Below are 23276 nucleotides of genomic sequence, written 5' to 3'. Positions count from 1 at the left end.
CAAAAACAACAAATAATCCAGCGTATGGGTGCTGCATGTGCCTTGGGTACCTTAACAAGTTTATTCAGTGACAAATTACCAGAACAAGTGCCTGCTCTTTGGTCAACTATTACATCTTGCCTGAAATCAGAAAAAATCGAAGGTTTTCCTTTTTACATTTTCAATCATTGCAAAATATTTATTGAAATAGAATCTAAACTAAAAAAAAAAAAGTTTTAATGCAATTGGATTATATGCTTTGTAAACATTACATACTCCTTAAAAATTCCTAATATACCTAAGTGAAATTTTTTAGCATAATTCTAAATTATAGAGTAATTACAATTAAAATTTCATTTCTATATGCATTGTATGTAAAACTTTGTGATACCTTTTATTGTTTAGCTAAAAAATATATTGAAAACATATTTTTTGGAGAAATTGAATTTTTCTTAACTGTTTTCCAGATAAGAATGGTGACATGTCTGAGATTGAAAAACAAGAAATAGTAAATAGTTTACAAGTTCTTGAAGTTGTATCTGAACATCTAAGTTCAATTCTGCTATCCCAGGTGAGTAGTTAAAATTTGTTTTTTTACCATAAACTTTTAGATATTATGAAATGTGTTATTCTCTTAATAATTTAACATGTGCTAAACATTTTCTCATTAAATTAAATACAGTTGTATTATTATTTTTTTTGGTTTTGCTATTTTTTCTGTACATTTATTGCTTTGTTAATCTGTTTTGTATTGAAAAATTGTATTGTATTGCAAAATATATTAAATTAAAAAGGAAAAATAATGCTTTAATGAATTAAATAGATTTCTTTTACTTCTAAGAATTAGAAATATTTGCCTTGAACAATTGTTACCACATTTTAGATTTTGGAACAACTTCCTTCATTGGGTGAATATCTACAAAATCGTTACACCAGTGTTCGTCATCTCGCTTCCCGTGTCTTCGGAACTCTTGCTTGTCTCGACAGTGTCTGTGTAATGACATATGTGGTAGAAGTGATCCTTCCATATCTTGGCGCATCAGATGACCTCACTCACAGACAAGGTGCTTGTGAAGCCCTTGCAAGTATCCTTTTATATTATTGTTGTATATTTTACTTCATTTTGTAGGATTTTACTTGTTAATGATGATCAGATGAGCAGCCAAATTTTTTATGGCAATCCACGAAGATTCTTTTTGTATGACTTCAAGAAGGCTCCCATTGAGTTGTAACCATTACTTGTGACTGTATCAATTTCGATGTTGATATCAGTTTTAATAAATGACAAACGTAAAATTTGTTCAGTTTCTCATTACTAATCAAATCAATTTATTATTTATGGAGAAACTTGATAAATATACATGAACTGCTATTGTATGCATAATTGTCAAATTCTCTTTTGGTAACTTTACAAACAAATTTATATTTGACTAATAACTTTCTTTAACTATGAGATATTATTGATCATCTTGGGATGAATATTGTCCCTTACATTGTTTTATTGGTTGTCCCCACGTTAGGCCGGATGAGTGATCAAAATGAAGCTGTACGTTTGATGGCAACACATTGTTTTGCCACTCTCATTCGCCTTCTTCCTCTTGAGGTTTGTATGACAAAAACATTTTACTTAAAATCTATTTTACATTTATAACAGAATATCAAAATTAGACATGAATTAAACAGTTTTAGATAAAAATGAATTTCAATTTATTAGTTAAAATAATTTTCTATTTTATAGTAACAAAACAAGTGAAGCATGTATGGTCCCCCGTGAGTGCACAGTGAACAAGGCATTAACAAAAATGACTAAGTTCAGTATTCCCCCCTCCATTTCGTTCCAAATGTCCCCAGGGGACATCAAATCCTAGTGAAAATTCATAAACAGTGCAGTTTTAGGCCTTAACATATGTAAATTTGCTGTTTTGGGCTCTCTCTTCCTTACAGTGTATAGTTGTGGTGAGTCCACTCCTATGAGAGTCGTCAGTTCACTGGTGCAAAACTTGAGTTTTACTGCCTAATAGTGTGCAGTACTGCTACTTGCCTATTGTCTCCTTTTAGCGACTTCTTTCTAACCAGGTGTTATCATCCCTTTATAGCCATATAAATAACAACACTTTCTCTGCTGTTCTTTGTGCATCTTCTTTCAATTATTTAATCTCATTATGAGGGAAACTCAGTTCCTGCTTGAAAAAGTGGAGAAATCTTTGATCAACATATCTTCTTTCTCCAACCCCCAAGTGGCTGAAACTTACTTTCTACCCTTGTTCTTTCTTTCCTCTCCCCTGTAGCATCAATATTTGGTTCCCAATGTACTGTTAGCTCTAGTAGGTGGACCACCTTTTTCTCATTCCATATTACAATGCAGTATCGCTACAATGGGAAAAATAAGAAATTCATCAAGATCAGATGCAATTTCACTTGATCTCGTCACGATCCTTTTGACTTTTCGCCTGCTTTTTCAAATTTCATCTCTTTCAATACTTCATTCTTTGGTAGCTTTCCATCATTGATCTCATCTAGTTTCTTTTTCAATGTGTTGTGGTGGCACCCACTCATTTACATATGTGGATAATATTATACATAAATAGCAAGACTCAGTTAGTCTGAGTGTGTGTTAACCAGAAGCCACCGAAGGCCGAACCGAGAGCAGATATGTTCTCCAGCCAAGACTCTCTTACCTGACAACCATTATATAAATATACTGTAAATATACTTTTTCTAATACACTTCTTATTGATCTACCTTTGTTTGTTGAGTCTTCATTTGTATTGCCTTATACGTTATTTGGTTCAACCTGCAAACATAACAGTTGGCAACGAAGATGAACGTCAAACATAACAGTTGGCGACGAGGATGAATGTCAAATATAACAGATTGATGAAGAAATGGAAAGAACTCACTAAAAAAAAAAGTACAACGCAACGGTTGACCTTTCTAAGGAATACAAGTTTTGACAAACGAAATAGTCATAAAACCAGATTTCACGCTAAAGAGAAGTTCGACTCAAGCGGAAAAAATTAGTAATTCAGCGAACATTGGAAAACGGTAAAATATTTTCCTCATGGAAGTACAACACTAAAAAAAAGAAACAGTTGTTTCCCAAGTTCCAAGAACAAAAACTGCATTCAGGTTATAAAAAAAAAAAAAGTAACCTCGATTAATAGTATTTTATTTACTAAAATACTAGTCGAAAAAAAAAAAAAGACAAACCAAAACCGCTAATTGCAGTCTTAAAGAAAAAAAAGAAAAAAAAAACTCGAACGTGGCAAAAGCGACAATTTACGCCGTTTCTCTTGGAATCAATCTTGAGGAAAAAAAAACAGCAAACTGTAAAAGTGAATTTTTGTTTTATTGTAAAACGACAAACAGATTCGTATTACTAAATTACGAAGAGCAAACATACAAGAAAGTAACATACGGGGAAAAAAAGTTTACCAGTGGATTTCCTAATTGCTGTTCTCCGTTAAACTAAAAGACTTTTTAGTAAACTAATTTTTTTCTCTTCGGTATTAAAAAATACCACAGTTAAACTAAAATCAAGGAAAGAATATTTTTTTAAACTGAAGTTGTCACTGGATAACGGATATAAGACAGTAACACGTCACGTAAGAAAAAAAAAACAACAGAAAGAATTAAATGTAGTCCATACATTTTATTTTTTTCAGTTGTGACTCGAGTTGAAAAATCTTTTTTTTTTTTTGTGGAAAGAGTTGTACTTAAGTTCTGTTACTTATTAGGCAGTGCCTAAAACGGAAAAGTCAATCGTATTGGTGGGTTCAGTAAAAGCCTCAGTTTTTTTTATTTTGGGGTTGGATGAGCTTGACTCGCTAGCAAAGTGAGAAATATTATTCAAGCAGCGATGTTATTATTATTATTGAAAACAGGAACTCTGAACAATTTTTGTTGTAACACAAGCCATTTTATATGTTAGAATACACTAAAAAAAAATGGAAGATTTATCTAGAATGCAATGCAATTTTTGCAGACGCAACAACAGGCACAAGCCGAGCGAGATTGGCAAAGAGATGAGAAATTATGGAAATGGCAACTGGAAAAAGAAGAAAGGCAGAAAAAATTACAATTTGAACAAGAAGAAAGGCAGAAGAAATTACAATTTGAATAAGAAGAAAGGCAGAAGAAATTACAATTTGAACAAGAAGAAAGGCAGAAGAAATTACAATTTGAACATGAAGAAAGGCAAAATGAACGTTTTGCTAAAACACTGAAACTACTAAAGAATATTCGAGAAAATGTCGACAGTGTTAATTTCTCCCATACAACTATTTTTAATAGCATGGACACATTTAATTATGTGCCAAAGGAGGAAAAGAATTTTGAAGCATACTATACAAGATACGAGGGTGTCTTTCAACTGGACTGCAAAAGTTGGGCAAATAGCCAGAAAGTGAGCCTCTTACTCGGAAAGTTGGGTGTAGCAGAACACAGTAAATTCATAGATTACATATTACCTAAAAAAAACTATGGAATTAGATTTCATGGAAGCTGTAAAATTACTAAAAGAATTATTTAATCCGAATATATCTCTTTTTCATAAGAGATGGTTGTGTATGAATCTAAGGAAGATGGACAACTAAGAATATTTGACATACACATCAGTTATCAATAAAAACTGATAATTTTAAGCTAGCGGAACTAACAGTAGAAGATTTCAAATGCCTAATCTTCGCACAAGGGTTAGTTTCCACAAAAAAATGCAGAAATACGCAGACGAGTGTTGTCTAAGTTGTGATTGTGAAAGAGCCATTACACTAAAAAAGGATTCAAAAAAGATAGAAGAATCCGGAGTGGCATATGTAAGAAACCATACACACCAACCAAGAACTATACAAATAAAAGCAGTCAAAATGGAACGAGATATTCCAAATATAATAATCATAATTATAGTAAAGAATATAACAAGTCTCTCCCTAGATATAACTGTAAGAGATGCGCAGAAAGACATTGGGAATCGGATTGCCCTTATAAGAAGAAAGAATGCTACATTTGCAAGAAAGTCGGACACAAAAGCGTTTGTTGCAGATATAAAGATTTCACCAGAAAGAGAATACAGCAAACAAAATCAAATGAAAAATTAGACAAAAATCGACGAAAATACATAAAAGTGGAAATATTTAAAACACCAATAAAATTACAACTGGATTCAGGATCCGATATTTCTATAATAAACTTGAATACATGGAAAAAGTTGGGTAAACCAATCATGATGAAAACAAGTGAATCAGCTCGGACGGTAACTGGTGGTGAGATAAAATTTGAAGGAGAAGTTATCCTTCCGATAAAATTGAAAGGGATTACGAAGAAATTAAAAATGTTCGTATTGAAAAATAGCGAAAATCTGTTTGGAATAGATTTGATTGAGAAATTTGTACTGTGGGATAAGCCAATTAATACATTCTGTAAAAAAATAGAATGTACTACTCCAACAACAGAAAATATAAAAGAGGACTTAAAAAAATTATTCCCTGAAGTATTCATGACTAAATTAGGCCATTGCAATAAATTTAAGGCCTCATTTGAACTTAAAGAAAACACCAGCCCAATTTTTAGAAAAAAGCGAAACGTTCCATTCGCTGGGTTGGAAAAGATTAATAAAGAATTAGACAGATTGGAGCAGACATACTATCAAAAATAGAACACGGCGACTGGGCAGCCCCCCCCCCCCGCCGTATATGTAAAGAAAAAGAATGATGAAATCAGAGTGTGTGCAGACTTTTCGACAGGTCTAAACTCCATATTACAAGATTACCATTACCCTCTACCAAGCCCAGAGGAAATATTCACAAAGTTGAATTGTGGTAATATCTTCTCCAAGATAGACTTGAGCGACGCATATTTACAAATACCGGTCGAGGAGAATTGCTCAAAAATACTATGCATCAACACGCATAATGGATTGTACAAATACAACCGGTTGCCCTTTGACATCAAAGTAGTGCCTGCCATCTTTCAGCAAGCGATGGACACCATGCTAAGTGGTATTGAGTGCGCTTGTACATACCTGGACGACATTGTTATCAGGAGCAAATCCCTAAAAGAACAGAAGGAGCATTTAAAACAAGTATTCACTCGAATACAAGAATTCGGGTTTAAAGTAAAAGAAAATAAATGCGACTTTTGTATATCTTGGACATATAATAAACAAACATGGCCAGAAATAAATGCGACTTATGTATATCTTGGACATATAATAAACAAACATGGCCAGAAAGATCTGCGGCTATAAAAAACATGCCAGCACCTAATAACGTAACAACATTGCAGGGTTTCTTAGGACTCGCAAATTATTACCAATCTTTTATTGAAGGAATGCATAATTTAGAGCTCCCTTAAATGAGCTGCTAAAAAAGGACACACTTTGGAACTGGACGCAGGAATGTCAAACCGCTTTTGTACAAAACGCTAGTGACGCTAGTTCCTACGGCATAGGAGCATGCATTCAACATATCATGCCTAATGGATCTAGAAAGCCGATAGCTCACGCTTCGAGAACGCTGCTTCCAGCAGAGAAGGCGTATTCACAGATTGAAAAAGAAGCGTTGAGTATAATCTTTGCAGTGACTAAGTTCCACCGATATTTATATGGTGGACATTTTATACTTGAAACCGACCATAAACCATTAGTCACAATCTACAGATCAAAAAAAGGATTACCTATATACACCACAAATAGATTGCTGCGCTGGGGTATGATCCTACTGAATTACGATTTCCAGCTACAACATCTAGCATTGAAAAAGATTTGCCATGCGGATGGACTTTCAAGACTGATACCACAGAAACATAATTTGGAAGAATCAGTGATTGCAGCAATTCAAACAAACGTCGAAGTGAAAAATATGGTAGCAAACATCATTAAAGAACTACCGGTAACATTGTCGGACATTAAAAGAGAAGCCGATAAAGATGAATATATAAATGATATAAAAGAAAAAATTATAAATGACAAAAACGTTCAGGAAATTTTTCCATATGTAATGATGTGTTATTATACAGCGAGAGAGTAGTAATACCTAAAACGTTGCAGAAGAGGATTTTGAGAGACTTCCATACAGGACATCCGGGTATAAATCGGATGAAGTCTCTAATGAGAAGCTACGTATACTGGCATAACATGGACGTCTACATAGCTACAACAATAAATAGATGTAAAGGATGCCAGTTAGCGGCAAAATCCCCACCTATAGTACACAAACCTTGGCCGAAAACCGACCACCCATGGTCGAGAATCCACATGAACTTCCCTGGTCCAGTAGTAAAAAATTACTACTTAATTGTAGTAGATAGTTACACAAAATGGCCTGAGGTAATGTGTTGCAGGAAATCCAACAACGAACAACTCAATAGGATTCCTACACGAGTTATTTGCATGATTTGGTGTACCAGACACATTGGTCACTGACAATGGAACTCAATTCACATCCACAGACTTTAAGGAATTTTGTGACACGTTCCAAGTAAAGCATATCACTACTCCTCCGTACCATCCAAGGTTGAACGGCCTCGCGGAGAGGTTCGTGGACACGTTAAAACGAGCGTTGAAAAAATCCATTGGGATACCAACGGAAAAACTTTGCAACAATTTTTGTAAATATATAGGATAACACCGCACCCTAATACACCGTCAAACATATCACCAGCTGATTTAATGTTTGCCAGAAAGGTGAAATCAGCGTTTGATAAACTATTGCCAAGACAGGCAATTGTCCAAAACACTACACACATGATAAGAAAGAAATATAACTCGAGAGATTGAGTATATTTCAAGTGCTACAGGAAAAACACCTCTTACTGGGAATGTGGAGTAGTGGATAAACGCATTGATGATTGTACATACATGATTAAAGGTCCTCAAAATATACAGAAAAGGCACCTGAACCAAATAAAAAAAATTCCAGATTCAAGATGGTGATTATACAACAGCAGTCAAAGAGGAGGAAACCATGGATATCATATACGAATCCTTTAATTTGGAACTGCCTCAATATACACCTGAGCCCCATAGATCAGATAGAAAAAGAAAGTTTAATGAACCGTTAATGTTAAATCCCAAGAGAAAAAGATATTGAAATCTGTGTGACTTCAAATTTTGGGAGGAGGGTGTTGTGGTGGCACCAACTCATTTACATATGTGGATAATATTATACATAAATAGCAAGACTCGGTTAGTCTGAGTGTGTGTTAACCAGAAGCCACCGAAGGCCGAGTCGAGAGCAGATATGTTCTCCAGCCAAGACTCTCTTACCTGACAACCATTATGTAAATATACTGTAAATATACTTTTTCTAATACACTTCTTATTGATCTACCTTTGTTTGTTGAGTCTTCATTTGTATTGCCTTATACGTTATTTGGTTCAACCTGTAAACATAACAGTTGGCGACAAAGATGAACGCCAAACATAACACAATGCATGGTTATAAATTGAAATATATATTTATCATTTATCGTAGAGAACTAGTAATTATTAATTTATATTTGATATATGTCTTAAACTTTTTTTTTTTTTTTCTTTTTTTATCTGTTAAACATTTCCAGGCTGGCTTACAAGATCCACCAAATCTGAAAAGTTCCTTGATCAAATTGAAAGAGCAAGAACGCAAGTTTTTAGAGCAATTGCTTGATAGTTCTAAATTGGAGGATTATAAAATATCTGTCCCACTTAAAGCAAATCTTCGCAAATATCAACAGGTATATGTATTTATATATATATATATTTGGGAGGGGGGGATAAATGAGTTCTTCTTTTTTTTTTTTCAGATTTTATTTATTCCAAAATAAGCCGAAAAAATATTTTCATACATTTCTGTAAATTATCATTTTCTTACTGTTTTATTTTTTAGTAGTTTTATTTTCTGTTTTAAATAGTTAATGATTTTTATCTTTCTGAAGATTTCGTAATCTTATTTTGTCCCCTCTTGTCTCTCTCTCGACACAAATCGTTAGTGCTAGAGAATATGCTATTTGCACTTCTGCAGAAAGGGAACAAAAAATAAAACCACCTGTTTGCAGTGGGTGATAGAACAAGATCGTAGTAACTGAGCAGTTCATTACCTTGCAACACTTTGGCTTTTACTTGGGCTATATTTGTTGTCAAAAGGCCCAATCCAATGAACCAACTGGTCAAGCTGTAACAGTTATTTTTTTTTTTTAATTATATGCTCCCAGTTATATTAGATACATGTTTTCATAAACTCACAGTACAAGTGACAACGAAATGTAATAATTATACTTGTTAAAAGATTTTAAAGGGTACATAGTCACAACATAGCTGTTAAAAACATGATACAATATTATTAGTTGGACAGTCAAACTGAAAATCGACATTCTCATTACAGAGAATATGATCTGTCAGGGATGAGCACATACCTGACAGATCAACATGAATGGTTTCCTCCTTGGTTTGTCCCAAAGTCCAGCTCAGAGATTAGCAATGAAAAATAACTGTGATATTATAAAAGATTCAAGAAACAATTGTGAAACAGAATCTGAAAAAGAATCCACTAATGATTTTATTCAAATTCTTAGGCATACATTTTGTTTTTTCAAAGATTCTGTCAGCATTTATAATAGAAAAGATGATCCCAGCATTACTAATACAAAATTAATGAAAAAAGAAAACTCCAAAGGCACTTTACTTGGAGAAATAAAAGAAAAATGTGCAAAAACAATAAAGAAAATGTAAAGCTTACACAATATCAAGATAATGACTTACCTATTAGGTTTAAAAGAAAGTTGTGTAGTTTTAATTTTTGTATTTTCAAATGTTTTCATTATAATACCTTTATTTTAGATATCATTTTAAAGAACATTTTCGCTCTATCTAATTGTTTAAATTACAATCGTTTTAAAATAATTATGTCTTCTTTTCAGAACATTGAATAAAAGATGGGAAAAAGCAAATTCGTACGATTTTCTTATTTCAATTCAAGCTAGGCCAAAAAGCTGCTGAAACAGCTTGCGATATCAACAAAGCATTTGGCCCAGGAACCACTATTGAATGCACAGCACAATGGTAGTTTAAGAAATTTTATGCTGGTAATGAGAATCTTGAAATAATAAGCATAGTGATCGCCCATCAGATGTTGACAACAATAAATTAAAAGCCTTAGTCAAAGCCAATCCATACATAACTGTTTGAGAATTTGCTTCTGAATTAGACGTAATGTATACGATGATTTCCAACCACTTAAGAGAGATTGGAAAGACAAAAAAATGGATGCCTCATGAATTGAACAACAACCTAAAGAAACATTGTTATGAATTGTCATTATCCCTTTTTTTATGCAACAAGAATGGCATGTTTATTGACTGGGTTGTGACTTGTGGGTTCATTACAACAACTGACAATGCTCAGATCAGTGGTTGGACACTGACGAAGCTTCACAACACTTCCCAAAGTCAGAGTTGCACCAAAAGAAGGTCATGCTGACTGTTTGGTGGTCTGCAGGCAAAACAATTATGGCAGAAAAGTATTGTCAACAAATTGATGCATCAGAAACTTCAACAATAACACCCAGCATTAATCAATAGAAAAGGCCTAATTCTCCTCCATGACAATGCCCGCTTGCATGTTGCTAAACCAAATCTGCCAAAGTTGACCAAATTAGGTTACGAAATTCTGCATCATCTAACATACTCACAAGATCTCTTACCTACCGACAACAACTTTTTCAAGCATCTCAACAACTTTCTGCATGAGAAATGCTTAAAAAATCTAAGTGATATCAATAATGCCTTCAGCGACTTCATCGTGACCAGAATGCAAGATTTTTGGTCATTGGCATAAATACACTTGTTTTGCATTGGCAAAAGGTTGTTGATTCTGATGGTGCTTATTTTGATCAATAAATGTTTGTTTGAGTCAAGATATGTTCATCTGAATTTAAAAGTTAAAAACTGCAAGAACTTTTTTGTCAGCATGATACATGTAAAACTGAATGCATCAGAAGGAGTAAATCTGAAGTAAAGGATTGTGGAAGTTAAAAAGAAGTGCAGAATTACAGAAAAACAGAATTATAAAATTAAACCATTATATAACTATTTTTAACACACCACAGATCTCCAAAGAAATTTTTTTTAAAATGATACACAAGTTAAAAAGGTTGAACTCTTTGTCTCAATCGTTCTGAGATAATGTAACTGCTAGAAATTTGAACATCCTGGAAACAAATGGAGAAGCACCTGTGTTTGTTTGCAGTGTGGTCAAGAACATCATAATTACTGGAGACCAAATATTAAAAATATGCATTGAATGAAAAAGTAAAAAAATAAATACAAGCACAAACTAAGTACAAAGAAAATATCTCCTTCCTAAAGCTGAACATTGGTAAACAAATACATGAAAAACCAAACCCATGCAAACATAGTAAGATCACCTTCACCTAATATAAATTAACTTTACAGATACAAACTGCAAGTCAAAAGACTAAACAGCTATCAAGCAAATATTCTTCAGAAAAGAAGCAAGATATCCCAATCCCAAGTAAGCCAACAAGCCCAAATAAGTGAAAACCTATCCAACATGAAACCTGTACCAAACTTTAGCAAGTCTCACTCACAAAAAATCATCATACAGCTAAAACCGACACATGAAACATATACCATCAAATCTCACATATCAAAAATAATCATACAGTTAAACTGATTCAACATGAAACGTGTACCAAACTTCATCAAGTCTCATCCACCAAAAATCATCATACAGCTAAAACTGACCTATCATGAAAAATATACCATCAACTCTATTAAATTAGTAGGCAATCTTTTCTTTCTGGAGATATTACATGCACCTTGGTGTTTCAGTGGATTGTCTTTGAGCATTTCTAGCCTGGCTCTGGAGCCTTATTCGGGAATGGCAGTCTCTGCCACATGGGCACAGGAAGAAAGATGGCATCACACCTGTAGCTTTGGCGATGCTTTTGTTAATCTTTCTGCCGAGAGACAAGTTGCTGGTGATAGTGAAGTGGTGAAGCTGAGGTTGATGAACTGGTCAGCGACCTTGAGTACCCAGCTGTCTATGCTGATGGAGAGTGGCAAGGGAACATCTTTGCCCATCGCATTTCCCTTTTTGATGCTGAGTGTCAGGCAAAACTCTTCACAAGCATGAGAGAACTGGCTGATAAGCTGTTGGAGCTCCTCCACTTTATGGCAGCATCATCAGCAAACAGAAGCTCCCTAATGAGTACTGCACGAATCTTGATCTTGACACTCAGCTAGGCATGGTTGAAAAGCTTGCCATAGGCAAACTTCGGGAGGAGTGAGATAAAGATGGCGAACAAGGTCTGAGCAAGTACACAACCTTGCTTAACTCTGCTCTGGATTGAAAAGGGTTTGGAGGTTTCCCTGTCAAAGCTCAAAACATCCTGCATATCATCATGGAATGAGAAAATGATGCTGAAAAACTGAGGAGGACAATCGATCTTCTTCAGGAGCTGAAAAAGGTCAAATGCCTTGGTAAGGTTGATAAAGACGATGTAGAGAGGCATCGGCTGCTCACAGCTTTTTCTCTGGACCTGACAAATTGAGAAAATCATATCCACAGTGAATCTCTCACTCCTGAAGCCAAATAGGTAGATGCGCTCTGCTAGAAGTCTGGCAAGAACTACTTAGGCAAAGACCTTGCCAACAATGCTTAGCAGGATGATTCCCTGATAGTGATTGCAGTCGCTGATATCTCATTTTTTATACAGGGTGATGATCTTTGCATTGCACATATCTCTGGGCACCTTTTCTGCCCCCCCCACCCACCCCAGCAGAGGAACAGGATCCCTGGAGTTGTTTGAGGAGGGCCTGCTTGCCACATTTGATTATTTCAGTTGGTATGCCATCCTCGCTTTCCCATTTACAAGTGCATCAATGGTTTTGGTCAACTCTAAGCCTGGCGAAACTGTTTTTTACTGACATGAAGAAGGGGCAAAGGTTTTGAGTACAGAATCAAGCTCTTCAAAGACGGGTAGGTCGTCTGTGTTGTCATGGGAAATACAGTTCACTCTGGAGTAGATATCAAAGTTATACTCAATCCATTTCCCCATTTGCTTATCCTTGTTGGTGATTACTTCACTAGACTCAGATTTCGGTGGTGTAGATTTCTTAGTTGGCATGCCTGTTGCTTGCTTGATACCATCATACATGTTCCTGATGTTGCCGAACCAGAAGCCCAACTGGATTCTATCTGACAGGTGTAGCCAATAGTCATTGACACAGCAGCATGGGGTTTGCTGAGCCTTGGGACTGAAGGTTCTTCTGGCTGGGGTCAATTTTGTACTTAACCAATGCATCCTGTTTCCTTTTGATGACTGGCACCAGAATGGGGCACTAGCTTTGAACCAGTCCATGATCTTTCATTCTTTTTATCCCATAAGTGGCAGCCGCAATGATGACACAAAAAGAGTTTCATCTGTCAGCTGCAGTTTGCATTAAGTTGTTATTGAACACCTCCTGAAGGAACTGGATTAATCTGGAATTTTTTTTCAAGTTAGTGGTTTGACTATTGTTAATTCTTGGTTGGCAGTTCTTCTTGAAGTAGTAGAGTCTTTTGGGAGTTAATTTCACCCATGACACAGCAAAGGAATGATCAGTGTCACAATCAACGCTGTGGTAAACTTTGGTGTTGCAGATGTTGTTTATAGTGTCCACTCCGGTAATGATCAGGTCCAGCTAGTGCCAGTGTTTGGATCATGGATGTCTCCATGATGCCTTGTGGTGCACTTTGTTCTGGAAGTAAATATTAGTCACATATAGTTTGCGGAAGCAGCAAAAGTTGAAAAGTCTTTGACTATTTTTGTTCATCTTCCTCATTCTATGGTGACCAAGTAATCAGCCATAACTGTTGAAATATAAGAAGTCTTTGAAATCTTTTCATTTGGTTTAATGTCAAGCATCGCACTCTAGGCTCCAGGCACTCACTTAAATAGATCATTGGCTGGGGTCTGCCCGGCTTGAGGAGGGCACTAGCTGATCAATGGAATGTGAAAACAGCCTGCTGTGTCCAGCTCTATGCCAGTCGAGCAAGAACCTTTAAGCTGCTGTCTCTGTGTTATGCTCCCACTGGTAAAAGTGAGACTGGAGTTTCCTCTCTCCAGGGGCAATCCTGGGCAAAGAATATGGGAGTCATGTGCTGCCCGAACAACATGTCTTCCCCACTTTCAACCGCACCGGCAGAATCCACGGGAATGGGCCAGTTTGGCTGAAGGAGTTGCCAGAAAGAAGCCAGTGCTGATAACCAGCCACGCCTGATTTTTATTTTGGATTCATTTCAGTAGTCTTTTCCCTGGTGAATATAGCCGCAAGGCAGTGGAAATTTAGAATCAGGCTTTTCCTTCTCTTAGATTGACTGCCAACCAAGGCTGACAACTTCTCTATCTGGAGCAACTGATTTTGAGTCATTTATAACTCACCTTTGTCCCTTCTCCATGTCAGTAAAAAACAGTTTTGCCAGGCTTAGAGACTAAGCAATGTGTGAAGGTCAGGAGTTGCACTTTGGTTGTTAGAGGCTATTAGAGATACACATTATCAGGGCTTTTTATAGGCAGTGGGAGCTCATCGTTTTTTCATGGATTCAATAAACCTTAAAACTTCCCAAAATTCGTAGTTATTGAAATTTTGAAGGGAAAAAAGATAAGTGAATTGTCTCCATTTCTAATCAAAAGATTTTGACCAAAATAGCACCCCAAAAACAGTAAAAAAAAAAAAAAATTATCGTCTTCTTGCAGTAGATAATTATAGAGATGCTCAAAATATTTTATGGATGTAAAAAATGCCACACATCAATGAAAGGCCTTCGCTTATGAAAGGTTAAACGTTTCAAATGGTATCATAAGAAGCCATGAACTAACCCTGGCTACAACTGAAAAAATCAAAAGTGCTCTAAGAAAACAGAGTAATTGATCATGCCTGAATCAACAGAAAAGGAGTGGTCAATTCATACCTACAAAGACTTATATATTAACATTTAATACTAAAAGAAATCAAAATTGAATATACAATCGAAAAAATCGAACCTTATATAGCAGCTCCTCTGAGATGCTTTAAATGCCATAAATATGGACAGCATAGAGAAAGTTGTTGAGAGTCCAAATCATGTGGAAAATGTGGTCTTAAAAGAATCTAATCACACCGAAAACAAATGCCCTAATCATACCAAATGCCTAAACTGTTTTGAAAACCACCCAGCTTCATCGAAAATATGCAGTGTCAAAATGCGGCAAATCATCAAACAATCAAAACATTCCTCATGAAGAGAATTTGTGTTCAAGATTAATTCTAACACTAAAACAAAAATTGTATGGAACATGATTAGAAAGATCTCTGGAATAAAAATACCCCTCTCAAGCTACAACAACGGAAAGCTAACTCTCAAGAAATAACACATTCACCCAAAATATTGTCCAAAACTCCTCTGCAACAAACCATGTGGCGAATTACAAGAATAAAGAATATCTTTAGGAGATTTAGGTTTTATTCAACTAGAAGAATACACGATACATATTTAAGATGGCGACTCTGTATATCAAACAAAGGGAGACAATTTCCTAGAAAGAGGCAGACTACTTTCAAGTCATTATTATTTTACCACGTGAGCCAATAGAAATGGCTTCAATTTCTCCCTAACTAAAACCAAGTGCATACACTTTTGCAAGCAATGAAAATTACATTTGGATCATTCCCTTAAACCCGATAATGCAGAAATACCAGTAATTGAACAGCGTTATTTCTTAGGCATTGACAAAAAACTAACCTACAAACCTCACATAAAATATCCAAGAGTCAAATGCAATAAATCAATTCAACTAATGAGAGTGATTGCTAATACTAAGTGGGGAGCAGACAAATAAGTCCGCATAAAACTCTTGGTGCTACCAGATCAGGCTGTCTGAAGATAATGGCTTCCTGAAATGAAATGCACCTAACATTGATGCTTTTTATTTTTCTACTTCGTTTTGCAAAACTTAATTATGTTCAGCAAAAATAAAAGGATCAGTCTCACCTTTTCCCCCTTTTTTCCTTTTCATTTTTCTCCCTTCCTGACTGGTTTCTTAACTTAAAATACCAAATATTAATACTGTAACCCTTTTCCCTCTCCCATTGCAAAACTTATGTTCTGCAAGACAAGGAATGGAAACGATAAAATTCACTATAAAACAACCAAACCAAACACTACAACTAGCAATTGAAGATACAAACAGCTTGTAGAACCCTTTGACCCTTACTTTGGCTAGACTGCAGTTGAAGAAACCCAACCCGATCAATCAGCTAGTCATGACAAGCCCTAATAAAAGTAAAGCCTCACAAAAAGAGAAATACAAATACATCACACACAAACATATATACAAAAAAAATCATACTGGTATTTGAAAGCAATGGAAAGGGCCAATCAGATAATGAAACCTGATACTGCTGACAACAAATCCCTTTATTGTACCTTGCTGGGGCCAAGAAAATAAGGAAATCATCACTGTTTGAGTATATCATCCTTGTATTCCTGAGCAAATGACTTCCAAAAAATTCAAAAGACCCATCCAGATTCAAACACAGAAAGCAATGAAGATAAAAATAATAAAAATCTTTCCTGAGTATATAATCTTAGAATTACAAGACAATACACAAATAACAAAAATGTTTCCATTTCTAATCGAAAAAATTATTAACAAAACTTTAAACACAAAGCAAATAAAAAAATGGAACCTTACTTGTGCAAGTATCTTTTAAAAATAGTGTAGAAAAAACTTTAATATAGACAGTTTCATAATATAAACATCAAAACTTACCCTCACAAAACCTTAAATACCTTAAAAGGAGTCATCAGATGTTCAGAATTAAACAACTGCTTCCTAGAAGAAATAAAAACAAACCTAAAAGACTAAAAAGTTATAAACATCAAAAGAATTACAATAAAAAAAAATGAACAAACAATAAACACATACATATTAACTTTCAATACTCTCACCCCACCAAGTGAAATCAAAATTGGATATATTAACATTAAAATAGAAACATATATCCCCAGACCGCTTTGCTGCCTAAACTGCCAAAAATTTGACCACTACCAGGAAAACAGTATGCCCAAAATGTAGCAGTAATGAACACCAGGAAACATAAAATGCCCAAACTTTATTAAGAATCATCCAGCAAACTCACCTCTCTGCCAAAACTAGATCAAAGAAAAAAGAATAAATGAATTAAAATATACAAAAGACATAAACTTTACTGAAGCCAGAAAGATCATTGAATCAGTCTCCATGACAGAACCAATTAGATTGTACGTGGGTGCAGCCAAAAACAACAGAAAACACAGAATTAAAGAGAATCACAACCCAAATAAAGACACTTCAAGAACTAGTTGAGGCATTGAGGGTCACCTTATGGCAACTGCAGTCAACTCAAGCTGTACTTGAAAATAACTCCCAAACAGTCAAAAGTAAAATCCCACTAGACCTCAAAAACCAAACAACTTTCAAATAAAAAACCTATGGAAACTAACAACATCCCCAAACCAAATGAACAAATGCCTAGTATACCCCGGAAAGGGAAAAAATCAAATCTCTCACCAACCAACAGAAAATAAATGAAAAATCCAAAAAAGACAGATCCTGCGCCACATCAAAAACAAGAACTACAGATTAGAATAAATTTAAAACCTTGAAAACAATGGAAATAGATGACAGAACCCCCCCAATCCCCCCAATCAAATAGTAAAAAACCACCACCCCTATTCTCAATAAGACAAAAGGAAATCAAATAACTATATAACTAAATTTAACTATGACCAATAAAATAATCCAATGAAATTGTAGAGGTATAAAAGCCAACTGGAATGAACTACTAATATCCAATCCCTGCTCTACAATAATATGCCTACAAGAAACCTTTTTAAAACCATCTGCTGGTGCTACCAGATCAGGCTGCCCTGTGGCTTCCTGAGACGAAATGCACCTACATTGACGTATTTTTGTTTTCTGATCTTTTTTGTAAAACTTAATTATGTTCTGCAAAAACAAAAACAAAAACAACAGCCTATCTCCCTCCCCTTTTTATTTTATTTTTTCCTACCTTACTCCCGGTCCTGGATATGACCTTAAACTACATCCGATGGTGAGGTTCAGCTTACGGGCTTGGGGAGTGTGGAGCCACCTCTTAATTGCCATTGCTCCCAGGTCCACCCTGACCCGGAGTGGTAGTACCTGTTAGGGTCCCAACTATGGGTTAAATAGAAACAGATTTTAAAAAGGAAAAGAAACAACAAAAAAAGAAAGAAAAAAAAAACAAATATATTCTATTAAATTATCTATTTATTTATTTATTTATTTTTTTGCCCTGTCGGTAGGGCATGAGAACAAACCGACTGCCCCCCTGCAGAGGGTAAAAATCCCTCAATGGGGCAACCAGTTAGCCGTGGGTTGCTACCCGTAAAGTCTTAGGACGTGATCCTGGTGATTGAGCGAACCTAAACCAGGATACATAGAAGTTTAGGCACCGCAACACATTACTTTGGCCCTTACTTCGATTAGACGAAGAGAGGCCCGATCCGACCAATCGGCCAGTCACGCCAAGCACCACCATATATTGCCCATTCCAAAAACTCACTACTAATACAACACATCCCCCCCCTCTCCCACAAATAACCCTACTCCCTAATATATGATGGAAAGCGGTGGCTGAGGGTCAATCGATTAGGTGTGAATATCGATGACGAGGCTGTAAACCCCTCAGGATTGCTACAGATCCCATAGCAATATCAAGAGAGAACAGATAATCATTATGATACCACCAAAGTCGGTTATATCATCATTGTATCCCTGTGGAGGCTGGGCGAATGGGTTTCCCCCCAGGCTCTTCCCAAATAGGACTCCGAGGTGAGTGGGGAACAAAGATGACGAAAAAAGAAAACAAAATATATGGCTTATTCCTTCCAAAAACCACCCAACTACCCAAAGAGAACCCACTCTGATGTCTCTGACATCAGTAGCTCTGAGGAAGAGACGATAAAATCAAGGAAGTCAACATTCGTAGTAATAGAATCAATGGAGGAAACTCCTTTGAGCAAACTATCACCTTTTAAAATTGAAAAAAATCTTAAAACTCTAAAACCAAAGTCTATTAAAAAAACAATTTAATGGCAGCCTACTAATAGAAACCCATAACGAAGAACAAACTAAAGAAATATTGAAACTAAAATTATTTGAAAACATCAAAGTCAAATGCTACAGACATCCAACCCTAAATACCTGCAAAGGAGTAGTGAAAAGCCACGAACTTGCACTTTGTCCCTTGGAGGAAATCAAGACAAACTTACAGAAACAGAATGTGTTAGATGTTCGCAGAGTTCAAATAAAAAAAAAACAGTGAGAAAATCGATACCAATACATATATACTAACTTTTGATTCCCTCACCATACTCAAAGAAGTGAAAGTTGGATATATGAAAATAAATGTAGAAATTTATATTCCAAACCCCCTCCAATGCTTCAAGTGCCAGAAGTTTGGACACCATCAAGATCGGTGCACACGATTACCAGTGTGTGGAAGATGTGGAGAAAGCGGCCCACACATTGACTGCAGAAAAGATTTCAAGTGTGCCAACTGCCTTGGAAACCATGGCGCTGGCTCTAGATATTGCGAAATATGGAAAAGAGAAAAAGAAGTGACCAAACTAAAACATATAAAGAATATATCTTACCCAGAGGCCAGGAAAATCATTGAAACTAAAACATATGCAGATGCAACTAAAAAAACTACTCCAATCGACAATCAAAATGGTCATATACATGTAATGGATACAACTGACAAGAAAATTGATGTCCTAAGCAAACTAATAAAGGAAATGAAAGAACTATTAGAAGAAATGAGGAAAATGAATAGTGCAATGTCTGCAACCAATCCAAGGATAATATTAAGTAAAGACACTACTGAACCACAAAAAGAAACAAAACCACAAACCATTTCTACAAAAACAACCGAACAACCGTCAAACACATCACAAGCCAGAAAAGAATCAAAAATCCCCCCAGACAAAAAAAACAAAAAACAAACAAAAACAGGAAAAGAAAGATCCCGATCTATATCTCGAACAGGGACTCCGACAGAAAATAGATTTGAGGGATTGGAGACGATGGAAGTTGAACACAATTCCAAATGATGAACAAAATATTACAATGGAATATCAGAGGGATAAAAGCAAACCAAAATGAACTCACATTATTAATAACAAATATGAGCCCAGCAATTGTCTGTCTACAGGAGACCTTCCTGAAAGAAAATAATACCATCAACATAAAACACTACACATCTTACAACTACATAAATAAAGATACAGACAGAGCTTCTGGAGGCACATCAATACTCGTGAAGAATGAAGTCCCTCAAAGACAAATAAATATAAACACAAACTTGCAAGCAATTGCAGTTTCAGTGACTCTACATAGAACTATAACACTTTGCTCAATCTACATCCCTCCAAAAGATACAATCAACGAAACTGAGATAACTCAATTAATAAAACAACTCCCTAAACCCTTTTTTCTACTAGAAGATCTCAACAGTCACAATGTAATATGGGGAAGTAAAGAAACAAATAAAAAAGGAAAATAAAAATAAAAATAATCTATGCCTCCTTAATAATCCAAACTACACCTATATGTACCCAGCAACAGGTACTTTCACCGCCATTGACCTTACCTTATGTGATCCTTCCATATATATGGACTATGACTGGAAAGTACACAATGACACCTGTGGGAGTGATCATTTCCCAATCATCCTGGAAAGTCTAAGTACTAGCACTGAACAAAAAACACCCAAATGGAACCTACATAAAGCAGATTGGGAAGACTTCCAGGAACAGTGCAAAAACCAATTAATTATCGAAAAGAATGATGAAGATGACCATTTGAACTACTTCATTAAAACACTCACAAACATAGCAAATAATACCATACCGAAAACAACCAAAACCAACAATCACAACAAACCTTGGTTCACAAAAGAATGCAGAAAAGCCATCAGAGCTCGACGAGCTGCCTTGAGAAAATTTGAAAAGTATCCAACAAGCGAAAATCTGGATTTCTTCAAAAACAACAGAGCAGAAACCTCAATGAAATACCTACTTGAAATTTTCAATATTATATGGTCCAGTGGAAACGTACCCGAGACCTGGAAAGAGGCCACAATAATACCAATCCCCAAATCTGAAAACTCAAACATCCAATCCCAATCAAGTAACGTCTCAGATCCATTGAATTTCAGGCCAATAGCTCTAACAAGCTGCATTTGTAAGACCATGGAAAGGATTATAAACAAAAGACTAATCTGGTTCCTGGAAACAGAGAATCTTATTACAGAATTTCAAACAGGATTCAGGAAAAACCGAAGTTCAATAGACCACATAGTCAGACTTGAAACCTTCATCAGAGAAGCCTTTGTAAGGAAGGAACATTTAACAGCAGTGTTTTTTGACATGGAAAAAGCCTACGATACTGTGTGGAAGTACGGTGTTACAAGGGATCTGAAGGCGCTTGGACTAAAAGGCAGAATGCCAATTTTTATTGAAAATTTTTTAAAAAATAGACGGTTCAGAATAAAGGTTGGCACAGCTCTCTCGGACTTGAAAGAACAAGAGAATGGAGTACCTCAAGGGAGTATACTGTCAGTGACCCTGTTCAGTATCCGAATTAACAACATTGTAAAAAATCTTAACCCTTGCTCCCTATATGTGGATGACTTCCTAATATGCTGTAGATCTAGATATATATCTATAATAGAAAGGAAGCTTCAATTGTGCTTAAACAAAGTAATGAGATGGACGGAAGAGAATGGATTTAGATTCTCCAAAAGAAAAACGAAATGCATGCATTTCTGCAAACTAAAGAACATGCATAATGATCCTGTCCTAACCATGGAAGGAAGGCCCATACCCGTTACTGACCAGTACAAATTCTTAGGGATTTTATTTGACAAAAAGTTAACATTCATCCCACACATAAACTATCTGAAAAAAAAATGTAACAAAGCTGTAAATCTTTTGAGAGTGGTAGCACATACCGATTGGGGTGCAGACAGGGAAACTCTCCTTAAACTTTACAGAGCACTAGTCCGCTCAAAGCTAGACTACGGTTGTTTCATATATGGATCAACCCGAACATCATATATAAAAAGCCTAGACCCTATTCACCATACTGGCCTAAGATTGGCCCTAGGAGCATACAGAACTTCCCCCGTGAACAGTCTATACACGGAAGCACACGAACCCCCACTAGATCTAAGGCGAGAAAAGTTAGCCCTTCAATATTTACTGAAACTGAAGTTTTGCCCAAACAACCCTGCATACCAATGTACCTTCTATCCTAAATATGAAGAACTCTTTAACATGAGAAGAAAAACTATCAAAACTTTCGGGCTCCGAATGAAGGAAAGCATTGAAGAATCGAAAATTCCAATCTCCAGCATTCACAACTTCATACTGCCTAAAACACCCCCATGGACCATGAAACAAGTTGAAATAAAACTCAACCTAAACAAAAAGTCCAAATCTACCACAAACCCTATTGAATACCACGACGAACTTCAACATTTAAAATTACAATATTCAGACTACACCTTTATCTACACAGACGGGTCTAAAAGCAACAATCACACTGGATGTGCAGCAACGTACCATAAAACCACAATGAAGAGAAATCTTCAAAATGAAGCATCTATATTCACTGCAGAGCTATAGCTATTGATCTAGCACTCAACATAATTTCAGAGGAAACCACCAAAAACTTCATCATTCTCACAGATTCTCTATCAGTCCTATTATCTATACAAAATCAAAAACAAGAAAATCCACTAACAACAAAATTAATAGAAAAAATCAATATCCTTTCAACTACTAAAAACATTATTCTTGTCTGGATCCCCAGCCATGTGGGGATCAAAGGCAATGACAGGGCAGATACAGCTGCAAAAAGATCTTCTCACCTTCCAACTGACAATTTTAAGATTCCACATACTTATCTTAGACCCCAGACAAAAGCATACATGCAGGAAAAATGGCAACTGCGGTGGAGTCAGTAAGAGGGCAACAAATTATACTCAATCAAACCTGAACTTAAGGAACGATGTCCGGACATCAAGAGATCACGCCGAGAAGATGTGATACTGACTCGGCTGCGCATAGGACACACCAACTTTACTCATTCTTATATACTAAATGGAGAATCGGCGCCAGAGTGCATCCCATGCCAGGAGACACTCACAGTAAAACATGTCCTAGTTGGGTGTGATGACCTTGCCCCAAC

At 35.8% G+C, this 23276-nt stretch overlaps 1 protein-coding gene across 1 annotated transcript in view; it reads left to right on the top strand.

Annotated features, from left to right (window-relative positions):
• Positions 1-23276, top strand: part of LOC145247883 (TATA-binding protein-associated factor 172-like) — a 303920-nt gene that overhangs the window by 117347 nt on the left and 163297 nt on the right. Inside the window, exons 14-18 of the mRNA XM_080109494.1 lie at positions 1-142; positions 447-550; positions 863-1064; positions 1434-1582; positions 8536-8688. The exon at positions 1-142 is cut by the window's left edge and continues 3 nt beyond it. Of these exons, the coding sequence (XP_079965620.1) occupies positions 1-142; positions 447-550; positions 863-1064; positions 1434-1582; positions 8536-8688 (750 nt within the window). The remainder of the gene's footprint in view (positions 143-446; positions 551-862; positions 1065-1433; positions 1583-8535; positions 8689-23276) is intronic.

Source organism: Euprymna scolopes, chromosome 26 (genome assembly GCF_053919585.1).
Source record: "Euprymna scolopes isolate OS-2025 chromosome 26, ASM5391958v1, whole genome shotgun sequence".
In the NCBI taxonomy this organism is placed as follows: Eukaryota; Metazoa; Mollusca; class Cephalopoda; order Sepiida; family Sepiolidae; genus Euprymna; species Euprymna scolopes.
This window is presented reverse-complemented; position numbering and strand designations above follow the sequence as displayed.